We start from the raw sequence: 19139 nt of genomic DNA, 5'->3' as shown, positions 1-19139 counted from the left end.
CTGGAGACACGTCTCCAAACACGATGGGCAGTGCGCGTCCCACGTCCCACTGACCCCGTGGCCACAGGTTACAGGACCGTCGACAAAGCGCTTGAGCTTTCGCGGTGCTCACTGGTGTGAGTCTCGGGGATGGAGCCGTCACGTCTCACTACCGAGGCGAGGGAGCCACGCGGGTCAGAGAACCAGCCCCGCCCTGCCCGCGTTCCCCAGGGCGTGGAGCATGGTTCCTGGGCTGCGGCTGAAGGACGGGCTTCGGCAGCCGCCCCGCCATCCCCACAGCTCGGGAGACAGAGCAGGCACTTCCGGTCAACACGGTGCCAGGACCCCGTGATGTGGGACCCTCCCACGTGCCCTCGGACCACCTTCAGCCTGGCTCTGTTTATAGTCTCAGGGCAGCAGCTCCATCTGCCTGCTCGCCGGGCAGGTTTCCAAAGAGAGAAACATAGCCTGGTATGGTCTAGTTTTAAGAAACAAAAGTGAGTAGGGCCCCACATCTCTTGGTAAGATGCCACGGGAAATGGAGTTAGCAAGCCAAGTCCAGCAGTATTCGCCGAGCGCGCGGCACTGCGGGGCCGGGCTCACGGTTGACCAAGTGTAGCTCCCCGTTCAGGATGCCTGCAGCCCAGAAAGGGCGGGAGAGCTGACAGTTTATCAGGCCAAGGAGGCCACGAAGGCCTCCGACAGGTGGCCACGGAGATGTCCTGGGAGAGGGTGTGAGGGGAGAGAGTCCAGACCAGGGGAGGGTCTGAGGGGAGACAGTCCAGACCAGGTGGGAGAGTCCAGACCAGGGGAGGGTCTGAGGCGGGAGAGTCCAGACCAGGGGAGGGTCTGAGGCGGGAGAGTCCAGACCAGGGGAGGGTCTGAGGGGATAGAGCCCAGACCAGGCAGGATCTGAGGTGGGGGGTCCAGACCAGGGGAGGGTCTGCAGGCACGGATGGGGTGTGGGACCCAGGAAGCAGGCTGCCTTGTGTGTAAACTGAGGGGTGGGTGAGGAGCTGCCCTCGGGACGGGTCACCAGACTTCCCCTCGAGGGAAAACCCAAGGATGACTAAGCAGCCTAAGATGCTGGGGCCCAAACAGGGCTGGAGGTGAGGAGTTAGTGCAGATTTATCTGTGTTTAGAAGGGAGAACAAATGGTTAGATCCTTCGAGCCTCGCAGGCTTCAGGCATCAGAATAAAGCACAACCGCAACGGACCACTGGACAAGTCAAAGGAAGGAAACGCCTACCTGCGGCAGACTTGACGATCACACTCATTCGCCTTCTCACCGAGTCGAAACTCAGAATTTCCAGCAACTCAAACCTGAAAGAGATTGGAAACTCATTTTGACGACCGTCTGGCTCCGTGAGTCACAGCATGTGGGTGACGGCCAGCCTCCCCTGCGGGAGACACGGCCCCTAAAGGAGCGGGTGGGCGTCAGCCGGGCCCGGCTGTGAGGCTGCCCAGGAACCCCCTGGCGGCACCAGTGGTGCTGATGGTCTGACAGCTGCTCTCACCCGCCTGCCCCGCGGGAGACCAGGAGCCGGACAGCAGGGTCACGCCCTCCCAGGGGCCACACCATGGCGCCCGGGGGCCCCCATGTGCTCTGGGAGGAGCCGCGGCTGACCTTGGCTTGGAGAACCCAGAAGCCCCTCCTGGAGTCAAGGGTTCACCGCCTCCCGCACACCCTGGGAGTCTACTTTTCCAGAACAGAAATTTAAATCCCGTTCTTTGAGATCGTTGTCACCAAAGGTTCTATTCCTTACCAACTGCGCCCTCTCCACGACAGCCCACTAATGCTTATTTACCAAGGAGAGACGGACAACCCCATTGTCCAGGTCGAAATCGAGACACACCACGTGTCCCGGGACCAGCACTCTCAGGCTGGACAGTCTCTGAAGGTCGATATGGAAAGTGAAACACCCCCCGTCCATCCTGCTCAGTGTTTCTACAGGACCCTGCGCTCCACAGCCTGGAACAGGCTCTGAGGACGCAGGGTCCCAGGGCCACTCCGGGGGGAGGGCTGACGTCTTCCCTCCTGTGGGGGTCAGAGCATGGCCTCGGGGTGTCAGAACGGACTAGAAGGTTCCCGAACTCCTGCAGTAAAACGGATGCTGCACCACCACCCAATCGCCCAAGCCTGCTGGACGCTGCACCGCCACCCAACCTCGCCTCTAAGCGTCCGACTGAGGCTGTCCGGGCACTCTGGCGAGGTTCTTGGGGTCGTTACCGAGAAGCGGGAGGAAGAGTCATGGGGTGTACAGAGAACTCGGTACTCCCTCCGGTGAGAAAACACTGGGAAGACAACGCTCGACTCCCTCCCGTCCGGGGGTGTCCTCACCTCTCGACGTCATTGTCCCTGTTCAGCAGCTCCATGTAGCTGTCCTTCAGCCTCAGGAACGTGAAGCCAAATCTGCGGGGCAGACAAACCCGGGTGTTAATGTGGCCTTCTTCCCCCCTCACCGATATTTCTGTTTCATACTTTGGGAAAGCTTTCCTTTTGGAGAAGAAATGCTTCTAGTGAGACAGAGACTGTAAGCTGCATGGCGAAGTCAGTGCCGAGCTCATTCACTGTCTGAGAAAACCCTCCACGAGCCCAGGAAACTGGACGTGGGAATGGCCGCTCGGCGCTTCGCACGTGATGAGCTGCTTCCTACTGGTGACGCTGAAAGGCAGCAGGTCTGGGGACTGAGCCCTGTCTCTACTATCGGGGGGCCCTTCGGGGGTCAGTTACAACGTCAGAATTAGGACTCTGGGAGGCTGTCAATCTCCAGGCAGACGCTCGGGCTACTGACAACGAAACCACAGCCCAGCTCCACACGGGGCCGCAGGGCACTCGGCTTGTGACGTCCATCCAGCACCGGCAGGTGCGGGAGCTCTGCCCACACCGACCCAGCGACGGGCTAGAGGAAACGGGCCCGGCTCCTGAGGCAAGGAGCTTACGGGAGGCGGATACACACTCGAGCCCCGCAGCAGCCTTGACAGTACGAAGACGCTGGAGCCTGTGGGTCAGGGCCCGCTGGCCTGGTGGGAGCTGGCTGCTGAAGGAGAGGCGGCTCGGGGGTGGTCCCTGCGACTGAATGTGCCTTAGTGCCTGAGCGCTCGCTTTCCAAGAAGAGATAAATCTCACTCACCTTGAGAAATCTCTCCTAGGTACGCAACATACACACTGATATCACTTTCAAATTGCAGGGGAAGATGCAGCGTTTATTCCACGACAAAAACACGGTTCCAGTTAGACTAGGGGTGTCCGATGCCCATGCTCCGAGGGCAGTGAAGGGGAGGGTGAGTGCCCTTGCTGGCTTTTTAACTGAAGGGCAGTTGGCTCACACTATGGTGTGAGTTTCAGGTGTACAGCGGTGTGACTTGGTTCTTTATGCAGCTCATATTCTGCTACAAGTTATTATGAGGTTCTGGCTTAGTTCCCTGTGCTGTGCAGCGAATCCCGCACCTTCAGAGTTAAATCAGGGTCATCGGCGATGAGAACGGGAAGACGTGAAATTACGCATCTGAAGAGAAGTGTTTTCCCAAGTGTCTGCACAGAGCCCCGAGTCACAAGGCAGCAACAACTCCCAGTAAAGAGTCCTGAAGGAGCTGGCAGGCCAGGACGCACAGGAGCGAGCAGGGAGAGAGCCCCCGCATCCAGCCCAGCCCTTCTCGTGCTGGGTGACTCTGCGGAAGATGCTTCACCTCTCTGGACGTCCATTTTTTAGGATGGACGAGGAAGACTTCCGTCATAACGAATTCTAAGACTGCATCTTAAAAATGTCTGTGAGTGTTTGCAATGGCCTCTAGTTTACTGCAGAAGTTAGGAGGGAAGAGTACTGTCTAAGACAGCAGGAGGAACCCACATCCACTGCTGTGGGATCAGAGGAAGGCCTGAGCCCAGAGGCAGGGACCGCCTGGCCCCCACCCCAGCAGACGCCCCAGGCCCAGGGGCCTGGTCAGGATGCTCGCAGGACACGTCCACGGTGACGGTGGACAGTGCCCAGAACACCCCACCTCCAGGACCAGAGTCGCCCACCACGCACCTCTGGATGCCCTCGACCAGGGCCACCTCGTCGGGCGAGGACGAGATGTACGCGGAGCGCTTCCCCGAGTCCGGCGACTTCTGGGGCCCATCCGCCTCGTCGTCGTCCTTCACCTGGATGGTGTGGCAGAGACAGAGGGCCCGGAAAAACAGCTCCTCCCGCTCCTGAAACACAGCGCAGCCCACAGCTCCAGGCACGTCCGCTTCAGACAGAAGGAACCCAAACAAGACGACAACCAACGCAGCAGGGCCTGCAGCCGCCGGGGGCGGGGGGGGGGGGTTGCTAGCTCTGCCTCGGGGGGTGGCAGCAGAGCCCAGGATAGGCGAGATGGACATGGCCTCAGGGAGGCAGCAGGCTCAGGCTTCTGGAAGGGCCTCCTGGGTGACCGCTGACAAGGCCAACGGCCCCTCTGAAGCCGCAGCAGCAGGCTGTGTGTGCACGTGTCTGCGTGCGTGCGTGTGCGTGCGTGTGCGTGCGTGTGCACAGCTGTACAGCTGGTGTGAGCACGCATGTGTGCCTGGTGTGCAGGTCTGTCCATGTCTGTGACTGGGTCCCTGTGAGTGTGTCCGTGCATGAGCACGCACGGTCTGCAGGGCCCCCTACTCTCACCCCACAGTGACCCAGCCCAAGTGCGACGTGAGCTGTCTCCAGCCCTGACGTGACGGCCGGATTCACCAGGGACGCCTGCACCCACGTCTTTTCTTCCTGCGAGTCACGGGAGAGTTGGTTCTGTCCCAGACCCCGGGACAGGAGGTGCCCTTGCTGTGTCCTGAGACATGCCCGTGGGAAGGGAGGGGGCAGGATGAGGGCGGGAAGCACGGCCACCTACCCGCCCACTGGCGCCCGGGGAGGCGTCGATCATGTCGATGGCGGAGGCGTCGGGGAGCGCCTGCCCGTTGCAGACGGCGTGCGGCACGCACACGTGTCCCTCCACGCAGCACTCCTTGAACTCCATGTTGTTCTCAGTGAGGGTGCCCGTCTTGTCCGTGAACACGTACTCCACCTGCGGACGCGGCTCTGCTGCCAGGGCTGCCCCCGAGGGGCTCGGCCCCCCACCCTCCGCCCCCTCCACGGGGCTCCTGCTCGGGGCTCCCACCCACATGCCCTCTGCAGGGCAGGTCCTGGCTATCACGCCCACTCAGAAGGTCAAGACAGCGCAGAGCTCAGGCCCCAGGCTGGCAACCTGGAGCAGCTCAGTGGAGGGGTTTTGAACTCTCTTTACACCAGAGACTGAAGCTCGGGCTCACTCTGCCCACCCTGACAGTTACGACCTCAGGCCCTGAGGCCTGAGAGGACGGATGGGGCGCTGAGGGCTCACTGCCGATTCGCCCCAATTCAGGCCCTCGAAACGCGGACTCAGCACCGCTTAGAAAGGCCACGGGTGAGCGGGTGTCGTGAGTGAGCGCCCCGAGTCTGCCTAACTTGTCGACACAGAAGCATCACCACGGTCACACAAGGAGGGGGAAGCCGCTCTGCTGCCATCTTTTGGGTGTAAGTCATATCTGCTCGGGGATGGCAGCGTCCCCCTCCGAACACCCAGGGCGTCTGCTGCAGGCTGAGAGTCACGTGGCCTCTGGAAACCCGGGGATGCAGGTGCCAGGGCTCCCCGGCCAGCCAGCGAGAGAAGACAGTTCCGGAGACACTGACCTGCCCCAGCTCCTCGTTCAGATCCGAGGTGTTGACCAGCGGCCCTTCCCCCATCTCCTCATCAAACATCTCGTTGTCCCAAGTGATGAAGTAGGAGCCCAGGAACTTCTGCATCTCCACGGTGACGTACATGGACACGGGGATGATGTAGTTGAAGAGAACCATGAAGGCCAGGAAGTCCGTGAAGGCCCTGAGGAACTGAGACGGCGCGCGCGGTCACCGCCAGCACTGCACAGCTGCAGCTCAGCATAGCTGGCCCAGCTCAGCGAGTGCCGTTTCTGAATCCAGGTGCTTCAGACCCAAAGGTGAAGAACACCTGAGGCGCCGGAGGCCACCAGCTTTCCTCTGCCCGCCCGCTGCGCCCAGGACGGGGGCGGCCCCGCACTGTGCTGCTGGTCGGTGGGGTGGGGGGTGTCGCTTGTGAGTCACACCTGGAGACGGGGGGGGGGGGGGGGGGGGGCCTCCCGCTGAGAGCCCGGAGGACACCAAACAGTGGGATCATTCTGTTTCCTCTGAGATTCCAACAAATGACCAAGCTTAGGTCTGGACAAGCGGCTTCTGTCTAGTTTCGTCCTTATTGCTGAGCCATTGAGTCTCCGGGGAGGCTGAGCACAGGAAGCAGGCAGGCGCCCAGGCTGGGGTTTGCACACGGCTCCGGGAGATGGGGTGGAGGCCCAGCCAGGAAACGGAACCATTTTAAGCAGAAGTGGAAGTGGAGGGGAAGTCGCTCGGTCCTGTCCAACTCTTTGCGACGCCAAGGGCTGTAACCTATCAGGCTCCTACAACCACGGGGTTTTCCAGGCAAGAATGCTGGAGAGGGTTGCCATGTCCTATTCCAGGGGATCGTCCCGACCCAGGGATCGAACCCGGGTCTCCTGCATCGCAGGTAGACGCTTTACCATCTGAGCCACCAGGGAGCCCCTAAGTAGAGGAGATTTATTTAAATTAACACACTGGGGACTTGCCTGGTGGCCCAGTGGTTAAGACTCCACACTCCCAACATTTAAGGTTCATCCTTATGAATTTAGGATGGAAGCTGAGACTTTTCCAGACCTGAATATTCAAACACCCAAAGAAGGCAGAGCAACCAGTGCCTATGGGGGGCGGACGCAGCTGACTCTGTCACTGTCTGCCACCAACAGCTCATCACCCCGTGCCCCCAGGCGTCCACAGCGCCCGCCCGCAGGGCGCCTCGCTGTACCAGGTTCCTCTGTCTCTCGGCCTCCGTCTTCCGGTTGTACCACGGCTCGTCCTGGAACGGCTTGCTCTGCCACACGTACTTCAGGATGGTGTTGACCAGCGCCTTGCTGATGAGGATGCACAGGTACACGATGAGGAACGTGTTCATCGACCTGAAACGCAAGACGGTCGTGGAGACTGAGCGCCTGCTGCCCCAGCAACCCCGAGCTGGGCGTCGGAATGAGACGATGCGAGCAGACAGGAGCAACACAGCAAAGGGTTTCACAGGGACCCCCGACCGACTGTCAAAGCGGAAACGGCGAGCTCGTCTGCATCTGAGGCCACTCTGGGCGCTGGCCTGAGTTTGGGGCAGGGAACCCTGGCGGACAGGAGCGCAGGGCGCGGCCGCCCTGCTCAGGGGGCTTCCGCGTGGCCTAGGGCTCTTAATCCACAGAACCCCCGGGAATCAACGCCTTCCACCACGAAGCATCAGCCAGTGCATTCCCAACCTGGAGGGAGGCAGGAGGGAGCGAGCAAACGCCATGAGTAGGAAAACCGCTGAGTCCTTTAGCCAGTCCTTAGGAACCTGTGAAGGAGGCCTGGTTTTCCAGTATCTGAGACTGATTTGTCAATCCAGACGTCTGGAAACTAAGCATCCTTCCTCAATAAGAACCGACGGCCCAACTCCGCAGCTGAAGCAGCCACACTTCGAGGTCAACTTCCCAGCAGCAGACCACGGTGCCCTGACCGTCACCCCCAAATCACTAAGGAGCCAATCAAGGTGACTGGAGCCAGAGTCTCTTTAGTTCACAACACGTGGCCACTCAGCCGTCCACCTCAGGGTAGGGACGCACTGTATTTTGTGAGGCAAAGACGACGCCACCTGGGCCGCATTTTCTTACAAACCCAACTCTGTCCTGACTTATCATCAAAAGGATTTTACTGTTTAATGAAGGCTGTTGGCTCTGCTCACGCTTTCCTCAGTGAAACCACATCAGAAAAGCTACCTAATTTCAACTTTCTCACAGGAGTACCTGTTGGCATCCACAGCTGAGCTGGACCCAGGTGTCCGCACTCAGGTGGGAGTCTACAGGTGTGGCTGGGTGCAAGGCATCTCCAGCCCCACGAAACAAGGTAGTTGGTCTAAGATCTAAATCACCAGCCCAACCGTCTGTCAGACCTCATGAAGGAGTCGCTGATCAGACCAAGAGAAAACCGATTTCACAGCTGCCGGGGTTTGCGGCAGTGGAAGTCACGGATTTTTTACGTGATTCCGATGAGGTCGGGTGCGTTAGGGCGGTATGGCTGTAGGCGTTTTACGTGATTCAGTCCATGGGATTCACGAGCTTACTTCTCAACAGCAGAGCGCTTCTGGGACTTTGATTGGTAGTTCAGCGCCATCTTGGTTTCCATGCCCGTGTAAATAGCAACACCTGTAAAGCAGAGAGCGGATGGTGGAGCGACGGCACAGCTGTGTGTCTCCCTCTGCACAGCAAGGCACGTGCCGAGAGGCACAAACGGATTCTGGACAAAGCAAATCATACTTTACACTCTTCTAGGCCAGCTAGCTGTTCAGAAAAAGTCATACAGAAAGATTCTTTAGACCAAAGACTTTTTTTTTTTCTCCTGCATACACAGAGAGCTAAAGTTCAGATTTTAGTAATGTGGGTTTCTCACCAATAAGACACAAGGGCATTAGTTGTGTATCAGTTAAAACATAAAGTATCACTTGTGTATCAATTAAAACATAAAAATTAACCCAGTGGAAATGGAAGCTGCTAACGAAGAAACAGCCATTAAAAGAACCTCCTGCATGGCTGCAGTGTACGAGCTGTTTCACAGGCACGACGTCTTGTTCGAGTCACAAACTGCAGGCAGCGCCCTGGCATGTCCCTGTTGTGGACTGTGGTCGTGCGTGGAGACTGGCTTTCTTACTGAGGACGATTTTCACCACCATAAATCCACAGAAACTCAAAGCACAAAGAGACACTTTCAGGGTACCTCCACGGATTTTAACTGCTTACGGGGCCCTTAGTTTTAGCAGCTATTGTTAATAATTCACTAATAAAAACATTTACCGAAGATTTTCTCAGTGTTCTTTAGCGTAGCTCCTCTAAGAAGCAGGTTTTCCGATCCTAACGGCCTGCAAAGAGACGGACGGTCAGAAGCAGGACACTGGAGAAGCAGCTCACGGGCTCAGCACTGCGTTTCACGAGGAGACCGTCTCAGTGTGGGTCCGCCTATATCTGGACTATGAACTCTAGCCGAGCCCCAGGAAAGGCAGGCACTTTTTCCCTGGGGACAGGAAGGACCGTCTGCTGGGAGAGTGTCACAGTCAGCTCCACCAGGGCCCCGGCCCCGCTGGGCGGCCCCCGAGGCTTTGCTGGCACTCCACTAGAGACAGCGAGGGCCTCACCACCGGCAGCACCAGGGCCCCTCCCAGAAGGGCCACCCCACGGACCAGCCCGGAAACCCACCCAGCAAGCTTCACATCTGAGGCCGGCTGCGCGGGGGATGCCAACTGGTGCCCGCGACTCACTGAGCTGTTTCTAGCATATCCTGGGGGAATGTCACACACATTAACACAGTCTGGCTTTCAGAGGGCGCTGGGGGCTCAGCGAGGCACCCACAATCACGCAGCCGGGCCCCAGGCCCTGGACGCAGCTGGCCTGTGAGTCTGCAGTGGCCCGCGCACTGCTGTGCTGGGGCAACCGAGGACGTTAAGAACCACTCGTGTGGAAACAGGCACTTGGGACTCAACAGTGCGTTGAGTCAACTGGACAGCCGACAAATTCTCTGCCTTTAGGGGTTCGGGGGCCAGTGCTCCCCTCCGTTGACCGAGTAATCACTTTTTCTCATTTCCCGAGACTGGAAGGGGAATAAGAAGCAGAGTCAGATTCACTAACTTTGCCACATACGATATTCTCCTGATTTTCTCTGGAGAGTGAAGGGGTTTGGGGTAAAGGGGAACATTTGCTAAAGTTTGCTCTTCATTCGGTCAACACTTGATTTCCTTTCACCAAGGAAGGCTGAGCACTTACTGAACGTTATAAACTCAAACGCATCCCGTGTACTCAGCCGACCTGGCTCAGGACCACATCAGGGAGAAGACGAGGAAGGGGGACTGCCCAGCGGGGCGCGCTGGCTGGGCACCCTGACCCCAGTGGTCTGCCCGGGGCTGTCCGTGGCCCCAGGGCGTGGCCCCCAGCCGGACAGCCACGTGGGATGCGGCGCCCTGGGGCACACATGCTGTCCATTTCTGTTTCAAGCACTGCCAGCCTCTGTCAGCAAACACGACAGCTCACGTCCAAGGTGTTTATGGAAAACAAACGGCCCTTTACACAGCGTCTCTGTGGAGTCTAAAAATAACTTAACTTTAAAAAGTACTTTGCTCCTGGTTTGGACAGGAGGATGAAGAAACATCACTCAGAAAGGATCCAGAACTTGGATATACAATTCATATCTGCCCACACCACAAATTTATAAACATCTTTAAACATCCAAATATTAAAAGTCTGCTGACTTTAGTATAAATGCTAAAAAAAGCGAAACTAGAAAAAGTATCAAAGTACAGTAACAGTAATTCTCTCTCAAGAGACTCAGCCGTCAACCTTGTACAAATATCAAATAAGGAAAACCAGCAGTGCTGACTGCTCCAGGTCCACCCGCTGCTGCTAAGGAGCCAGCTAAATCTATCCACCCTCCTTCAAATGTAAATTAATCCTCACGAGGCACAGGAATACAGGGTGTTTCTCCTCACTAACCAATCATTCACTCTGAGAACAATATGTACTTAAGAAAGACCGAGGCAAGGCCTGCATAGGTTCTGGAAAGCACTTGGTAGCCTGCTGATGAAGAATGGTGATGAAAACATGCCAACAGGGTGCCAACTGCTTCCTTAAAACAAGTAACTCCTGGAGCCTCTCAAGGAGAGAAGCCCCACAGCTGCTTATCTGACACTGATTTCCACTCTCTCTTCGACTTCCGGGCCAGTGTTTCCTTTAATACACACGGTAACACCAGAACACCGGCAATCTGGAGACGTTTCAATTGGAAGAAAAATAATCTCTGGCCAGCGGGGTTTGTGGAAAAGGAGCGACTTCAAAGGCAGCCCCCTCCGTGTAGACCCCGACACCTCGTGCGGGTAAAACGTCCCCAGGCCTGGGAAGCAGAGGCCGCAGAACCCACGCCCGGGCCTCGGGGCTGAGTCAGCTCCCAGCCGCCAGCGGTCTGGCTGTGGACGGCCCCCTGGCACCTCTGCTGGTCACTGTGCATCCCCGCAGTAGGTTCCCCATCCCTGGTGGGCGTGAGCCCGGGACGGGCCCTTGGGAGGCACATCCCCGATGTCCAGGGCAAGAAGGTGCCCGGAGACGACCACGAGCAGATTCACGCGGCCGATCCGACGGCCTCCGAGTCAGAAGCCATTCGGCCTCATAGTCTGTTCAGCTACGGAAGCTGTTTCGAACGGGAAGCCACACCCTCCCCATTGCCCACTTGAGGAGCGGGGCTCCTGCCCTGCCCGGCTGTGACGGGGCCCTCAGCAGACTCTCGGGAGAACATGCTCCACGGTGTCGTTAGTGTGCTAACACATCCAGACGTACGCACGAGAGAAACCAGCCACGGGACGGAGCCCAGACTCTGGTCAGAAAGGAGCCCCTCAAACCCCTTAAAGGACAGGGCCCAGACTCCGGTCAGAAAGGAGCCCCTCAAACCCACTGGACAGCAACCACGAACAGCTCTCAGCAGGAAAAGAACCACGTTTAATTGAACGATAGACATGAAACCCCCAAGCGTTCATAAGAAGCAGAGGACTCACCTCACCACAGGGTCATTCTGACCGTTGTAAACGTTTATGCGGCCGACGAACCTGGGGGCGGGAGGGTCAGGTCACTGCGTGGTGGTGGGAGGGCAGGAGGGAACAGGACCTGGGACCCTGGCTCCTGGACCGCCCCCACCTCGTACCTCCCTCTCTAAGAAGGGCTGAGGTCCTCCCGGGAACACAGGGCTGAGGGGCTCAACCACGCTTCTTCCCCGCCCTGCTTTTACTTGCCCTAATTTAGCCCACAACTGAAATGACTTAAATGACATTCCTTAAAATCACTTCCTCAAAGCACAGAAAATTCATTTTTCTTCAACACATTTATTCCATGAAGCCTTTTCAAGTATCTGTACAGAGAGCTACAGATTGGAAGGGGACTGGACTTCCACGGTGATGTACACATACACCCACCCCCAACCAGCCAGGAGCCAGGCCCTGGGGGGCGGGTGGGCGGGGGGGCCCCGGGCGGAAGCGGGCTTACTTGTAGAGGTCGGGCTGGGGCTGCTCGCACTCGATGGTTGCATGGAGACTGTCGATGTCTTCCTCCGAATGGAACCCCTTTGTGTCCTGAACCGCATAATGGGTCTGCAGACGGACAGGACATGGGGAGTCACAGCCCCAATGAGCAACACAGTCTCCTCGCAGTGGGAGCCCCGTCCTGGGGCAGCCTGTCCCCCCGTCCTGGGCAGCCCCGGTGTTTAAGTGCTTATGCACATAAATAAGCCTGAGTACAAAGCCTGGTTACCAAATGGGACAGAGTCTGTAGACGTAAGACAGTTACAAGACTGTAGGTGCCACCACGCGTGATTCCTGCATCTGAGAGGCGGCAGCAAAGCGTCCTTAGCCAATGCCCTCAACTAACCCAATTCTCCTCCAAAAGCAGACATTTGGGTTCATCTGTCCAGACTAGAGGCCATGGCCCCAGCCCTGCCCCAGAGGCTCCGAGGCCGACGGCCTGGGTGGTGCCCGAGAACCACGTTTCTAAGCGGATCCCAGGAACGGTGGACAGGTGGGCTGGCTGGGGAGGATGCTGTCCCCTCCGTAGCCCTGGTCTCTCTGAACACAGAGCCTCACTCCCCGTGCAGCTTCCGGCCACAGGAGCACAGCTCTCGGGGGAAGGAGGGGGTCCCACGGGCAGAGAACAGGCACATTACTTTGTGGCTGGACTCCCCATCCAGGCTGGCGGTGGTCACGTGGCAGGTGCCATCCGCACGGCTGCTGGACAGGAAGATCAGGTCACAGGGGAAGGTCTCATCCTCCTTGACCATGACGATGTCCCCGACCTGTAGGACAGAGGACAGACAGCGCTGTGAACCGGGACCGGCCTCTGGGCGGGGGCTCCCAAGGACGCCACACAGCATCACTGGCAGGAAAGCGTGTGGATGACGCAGCTGAGAAGGGTCGCTTCCGGAGCATGTGGCCCAAACCCAGGACAGACCAGGGAGGTCGACGCACCACTGGACGCTTAGATCCTGGACACTCCACAGGGCACGATGACAGAATGTTCTGCAATGTTCTATTTTGCTATGATAGAAATATTTTGCAATATTTGAACTCCACCCAGGAGGATGAGGTGAGTGGTCAGCCCGTGGACGTGAGGCCTGGGACGTGGCCGCAGTGAAGAGGACTGTATGGTTCCAGCAGAGGACTGGCACAGACCATCGCGATAGAATGGGCTTAACGGGCTTTGGACAAAGGTACAAAAGCCACTCGATGGAGGAGGAACATCGAGTGTCCCTTCCCCACAGACAAGGCTGGAGCGCTCGGGCAGACTTTCACGGAAAAGTAACACAAAATCGACAAGGAACGTAATCTAAAACTATAAAAACTTTAAGAAAAAAAAAACAGGAGAAAGTGTGTGGCCACTAGGCCCTTGCAAAGAGTTCTTAACTCGATGCTAAAAACATCATCCATATAAGGAAAAGCCAGTGAGCTGGAGTCAGCTCTTCATCAAAACGAAGAGCTTCTGCTCAGCGAAATGCCCCGCTAAGGTATTTCTGGCAGAGGACTAGCGTCTGGAATATGTGAACTCTCAACATTCCACAGTAAAAACCCTCAATGAACCAAGCAGGAAGTGGGCAAGGGCCACAAATCCTAAACCAGTCCATCCTAAAGGAAATCAACCCTGAATATTCACTGGAAAAGACCCTGCTGCTGGGGAAGATTGGGGGCAGGAGGAGAAGGGACGACAGAGGATGAGATGGCTGGATGGCATCACTGACTCAGTGCACTTGGGTTTGGATAAACTCCAGGAGTTGGTGACGGACAGGGAGGCCTGGCGTGCTGCAATTCATAGGGTCGAAAAGAGTCGGACACGACTGAGCGACTGAACTGAAGTGACTGACACCCCAGAGAAAAAGAAGTTCTGGGCAGAAGGCACATCTGCTGGGACAGTGAAGGACAGGGGAGCTTGGTGCGCTGCAGCCCGTGGGTCACAAAGAGCTGGACCTGACTGAGGGAACGAACAGAGGCAAGAGCAGCAGGAACAGATGTCTCAGGAAGAAGATGCCCTGAAGGCAGACAGGCAGCCGTGAGCCGCTCGCCGGCCTCCAGGGAGGCGCACACGTAAACCACACGGAGAGTCAGGGCCGCGGAGGCAAGAAGGGGCGACAACGCCAAGTGCGGCCGGGGATGCTGAGACACAGAGCTGGCGGGACACACAGGCAGGGCCGGGTCCCCGGGGCACGGCAGGACTGCTCCTGCTCGACTAAGGCGGGGTTTCTCATGATGACCCGCCAACTGAACTCTTGACTTCATACCAGAGAAATGGAAACTATATTCCCATGATAACCCTCTACACAGATGCTCACAGCAGCTTTGCTCGTCATGGCCCCACCCCGGTCCACCCCCAGGGACTCGCCAAGGAAAGAAAGGTGTCTAGATGCCCACCCTTGGCGAGCCCCAAGGGAATTCGACTGTGAGAGGAAAGCCAGTCTGGCAGGTACAGGCTGTGTAACTCCATCTACGTAAAGATACGTCCTGGAGGTGGACCCACCTACCGCCCAGGTCGCCGAGACCCTAAACCTGCTCTATAGTCGATTACAGCTTTAAAAATTGACCCACAGAAGAAAGAGGTTGAAAACAGTGGAGCCTGCCTGAAGGGAGCAGCTCTTGGGGAAGAGGGCGGTCTGCACCCAGCGACTAAAGCAACCTCCGACAGAAGCTGTGCCAAAGGGACGACGGCCGCGGGCCGCGGGCACTCACCCGGAGCTTCCGGCTCTGCTTCCGCACCAGCCGGCCGTGCTGCACGAAGTGCACGGAGCACTGATTCATGGCGTTGTCCGCCTTGTGGCGCAGCCAGTCCTCGTAGCCCTGCCGGGGCCCAGAGAGACGCCCGTGAGCCCTCGCCTGCCCCGGCCGGGGCCCAGAGAGACGCCCGTGAGCCCTCGCCTGCCCCGGCCCGGGACCCAGGAGAGACGCCCGTGAGCCCTCGCCTGCCCCGGCCCGGGGCCCAGAGAGACGCCCGTGAGCCCTCGCCTGCCCCGGCCCGGTGGCCACGCTCAAGGCCTGCTCCGCACCCGGGGGGAGGCCGGCTGGCGGTCCCCGGGGAAGGGGCTCTTCACGCGGAGCAGGGCCAGGATGCCCAGCAGGGCTGAGGGGGACGCGGGCGGGTGGCAGGCGGCCCCGGCCCGGAGGACCACAGGGCAACATGCAGGCGGGGGGCTGGCAGGCTGCTGAGGGCCAGGCGGTCCCGGAAGGGCACAGCCCCGAATCCTCCACCTCCTCAAGCCCTTCGGGGCTGCCAGCCAGTTGCCGCGGGTGGAGCCAGGGTAGACCTGGGCTGCAGAGGACAGCGCCCCCACCACCTGGCACCACGTCCTGGCCGAGGTGTCGGGAAGGTCTCACCCCCGGGAGCCGCGGCCACTGCCCTCTGCTGGGCACCTGCATGCCCCCCCACCCCCAGGAGCATGGCCACAGGGCAGGAAGCTCCAGAGCACCCCCTTAGGGACAGGGACACCCCCCTGCGCTACGGTCTTTCGGCTTCAATAGGACAACGCCTCAGGGCAGAGCCCGCTCAGGTCAGGACTGGGGTCTCCAGCCCCCGGCCTGTCCCTCAGGGGCTCACACAGGGTGTGCAGAGTGCACAGAGCAGGCTCCACCCTGACGCAGGTCCCCGTAGGCTCGTCTCAGGCTCATCAGATCCCGGACACGGTCCCCGAGATGGCCCGACACGCCCCATCAGTGTGTGTGGACGCCTGCTTCGCCACATTCTCATTCCATCCGCTCTTCAGACTTCCACATTCAAAGCCAATTTCACGGGCAACAGGTCAAATCATATCGCCATTCAAATCTGTACACGCAGATCACTGGCGAGTGGAAGGCAAAACCCAGACGATCCCAAGGGAAGCCTTCGACGCCGCTCCCGTTCTGGATCGAACGCTGACCAGTCCAGACGCTCTCACCGTGGAGGCCGGCAGGGCACTGGCCTCACACTCATGAAGGTGGCCCTGAGGCTCGGCTCTTCATGCTCTCTTGGTCGGGGGGAGTCGCTCTGCCGTGAATGCCCGCCGCTCGGGGCAGCGTGTGCCCCACGCCTCCTGTGACGCGCCTCCAGTGCTTATTCAGAGACTAACAGAGAGCACGGCTTTGTCAGCAACAACGTGGCCACCAAGAATTCAGATGCTGCCTTTCAGGAATTATTTCAGGGCAAACATCATCGTGTTCAGAAGTATGCAGGCGATCCCTGCATCTAAGGGGCCTGTATCTGGAACACACTAACTGTCTCAGGGATAAGACACAAGCCAGTTTAAAAATGGGCCAGTGACTTGAAGGTATTTCTCGAAAGAAAATTTACAAAAGGCCAATAAGCTCACGAAAAGATGCCCAGCATCGTTATTTACGAAGGAAATGCAAAACCACAGTGGCTACCACTTCACGTCCACTAGGATGAGTGTACACAAGGAAGATGGGCAACAAGCCTCAGCAGGAACGAGAAGCTGGAAACTCAGGCATAGCTGGCGGGAACGTCAAATGCCGAGGCCACCTTGGAAAATGCTTTCAGCATTAGAGTAACTCTCTTCCTCTGTATGCACGCAGGGGAACGGAAAAGCTATGTCCACACAAAGCTTCCACGTGACTGCTCGGGGCAGTGTTCTCCAGAAGAGCCGAATAGCAGAAGCACCCAGATATCCATCAGCGGATGCTGGATAAATAAAATGGGGTCTGTCTGCACGGCGGAGCATTATTCATCTACGAGCGAATCACTGAGACACACTACAAGTGGATAAACCTTGAAAACATGCTCAGTGAAATAAGCCAGGCACAAAAGGTCACCAAGGTGAGATTCTGTTAGTGCAGAACGCCCAGGGTAGGCTGAGAGTAGACTGGCGGTTGCCAGGAGCTGGGGCTGGAGGAGGGGGCTGGACAGTGAGGCTCTCGGCTTTCTTCCAAATGGTGGGAACCGAACAGCGCTGATGGTTAAGCACTAACCACCAGTGGACAGATCACGGGAATAGCAGGCAAACCACTCTCCCGTCAGTCACGGCTCATCAGTCAGGGCTGCAGAGGACGCCAGGGTCCACACTGAGTCAGGAGCCACGCGGCTGAGCGACGCGGGGGGCCACGTTCAGACACTCCGCAGGAGCGACTCCTCGCGGCTGAGCGACTCCTCGCGGCTGAGCAACACGGGGGGCCACGTTCAGACCCTCCGCAGGAGCGACTCCTCGGGGTCCGGGCAGCGGGGGACGCAGCGGGCAGGCAACTCAGGGGCCACCTGCACGCGGTTCAACGTGAGAACGACAGGTTCCTCCTCGAACTCTCAGGGCAGCAAATGAGCACTGAATTATACAACCTGCCTTGTCTTAACTCAAGAATCCATCTGAACCAGTTACAAACGTGAACTTTCAGAGGTGAGCCGAGCGTCCGTGAACTGGCTGAAACAAGTCAGCAGCCTCTGCTTTGGATGACATGCGGCCCCCGTAGCAGAGCCTCTGTGGGACCCTCCTCCTCTCTGCCTGCACCTGCAAAGCTCACCTGCTTGATGGCCGTGACCGTGATGACAAAGAACAGCGGGAGGCCGCTCGTCACTGGACTCGTGGGCGTATCGATAATCAGCTGCGGGGAACAGAGGGTGGGCGAGTCAGCTTCGGAAACCCTTCTGAGGGGCGTTAGATGGACTGCTTGGCCCTGGGCACCCCCTAGCATCCACTCTGACTGATGTTAACTCACTTGGCTGTTACCCCATTCTGTCCCACCACTGGAGATAAATGATACGAGGTAAACCGTCCTACTTCACTAGAAAACTGAGGGAAGTTCTCCTTATTACGGGGTGTGTCGGCAGCAGCAGACACTGGCTAACGCCAGCGCACGTGCTATTTCCATTCACCCTCTGCTTCTGGGGCCACACTTCAACTACAGTGTTTACACAAATCACGGTGGGGGAAACTTTTTAAAGTCCTTCCCCTGCATTTTGTCTGACTGAGACACGTCAGGCTGCCAATCTGAAAGCACACCGGGCCTGTTTCCTGATCCACATCTCACCGAGGTTTCCACTTTCTTTTAACTCGCTTCCTTTTAATGTTTTTTTCTAGGAGCATCCACATGTTTTAGGGAGATAGTGAAGGAGAGGGAAGCCTCACGTGCTGCAGTTTTCGGGGTCACAAAGAGTCGGACACGACCTGGTGACTGACCGACAAGAACCAGGTCGTGATGTGGGGAGTGGATAAGTGGAATAACGTGGAGCTTAGCGAGTAAGTCCCTCTAAAGGCTAGGAAGCTCCTGGCCTCCCATCAGGACGAGCATGAGGGCAGAAGGCAGCCGGACCGGCTCACACACAGAGGGCTCGCACCCATGTTCTAGTGAACAGGTCTCTCTGAACCAACATGCTTGTTCTTGAAGAAAGAAGGTGACAGGTCTGTAGATAAAGGGGCACCAGGTCCACGCTCCTCTTTATCAGCAAACCAGTCAATCATCCAAGAACAAATGTTACTTATTTATATTTACATTTGGGGCAACAGGAAGAGGTGGCCAGCCTTACCTGTACCAGAAATATGATGAGAAAGTAAAAGTTGGCTATTCTTCTGAATTGTTCAAATAAGTTCTTGGGTATGAAGTTCCAAAATGTGTACTGCAGAAAAGAAAACAGAACGGGGTCATTCGGATCACACTTTACTCTGTGCAGTATTATTCTGCCACATGACAGGCCGCCCTGGATTTCAAAGTGAAAAATGACTAGTTTTTGATACATAACAAAGCGGAGAGTGTTTGTAGACATTTTATCAACTTGTTGACCGTACAAAGAAACTGCCAACACAGAACACGGACTCCGAAGCACCGTATCTGAATTACCCAGTCCCAGATAATTCAAGGTAATACAAGGTAGCTCAAGAAGAGTTTCACTGCTAAAATGCCTGAGCGCTACCCTTTCTGTCTATGAAATGATTAAAAGAGCAGTGTGTGTCAAGGACTACTCTGACAGTCCAGCGGTTAGGACTTGGAGCTTTCACTGCGCAGAGCGTGGGTTCCATCCCCGGCTGGAGATCAAA

General features: G+C 57.4%; 1 protein-coding gene across 4 annotated transcripts in view; it reads right to left on the bottom strand.

Moving 5' to 3' along the window:
* Positions 1 to 19139, bottom strand: part of ATP11A (ATPase phospholipid transporting 11A) — a 93649-nt gene that overhangs the window by 29585 nt on the left and 44925 nt on the right. For all 4 annotated transcript variants that reach the window (XM_040267474.1, XM_040267476.1, XM_040267475.1 and 1 more), the window contains exons 3-16: positions 18632 to 18721; positions 17629 to 17709; positions 14860 to 14967; positions 12810 to 12938; positions 12137 to 12240; positions 11653 to 11703; positions 8915 to 8979; positions 8188 to 8269; positions 6859 to 7009; positions 5658 to 5855; positions 4840 to 5013; positions 4011 to 4174; positions 2321 to 2392; positions 1229 to 1302 (exon numbers count right to left, since the gene is read on the bottom strand). In XM_040267474.1, coding sequence (XP_040123408.1) covers positions 1229 to 1302; positions 2321 to 2392; positions 4011 to 4174; positions 4840 to 5013; positions 5658 to 5855; positions 6859 to 7009; positions 8188 to 8269; positions 8915 to 8979; positions 11653 to 11703; positions 12137 to 12240; positions 12810 to 12938; positions 14860 to 14967; positions 17629 to 17709; positions 18632 to 18721 — 1543 coding nt within the window. The remainder of the gene's footprint in view (positions 1 to 1228; positions 1303 to 2320; positions 2393 to 4010; positions 4175 to 4839; positions 5014 to 5657; positions 5856 to 6858; positions 7010 to 8187; positions 8270 to 8914; positions 8980 to 11652; positions 11704 to 12136; positions 12241 to 12809; positions 12939 to 14859; positions 14968 to 17628; positions 17710 to 18631; positions 18722 to 19139) is intronic.

Source organism: Oryx dammah, unplaced genomic scaffold, assembly GCF_014754425.2.
Source record: "Oryx dammah isolate SB20612 unplaced genomic scaffold, SCBI_Odam_1.1 HiC_scaffold_24, whole genome shotgun sequence".
Classification (NCBI taxonomy): domain Eukaryota; kingdom Metazoa; phylum Chordata; class Mammalia; order Artiodactyla; family Bovidae; genus Oryx; species Oryx dammah.
This window is presented reverse-complemented; position numbering and strand designations above follow the sequence as displayed.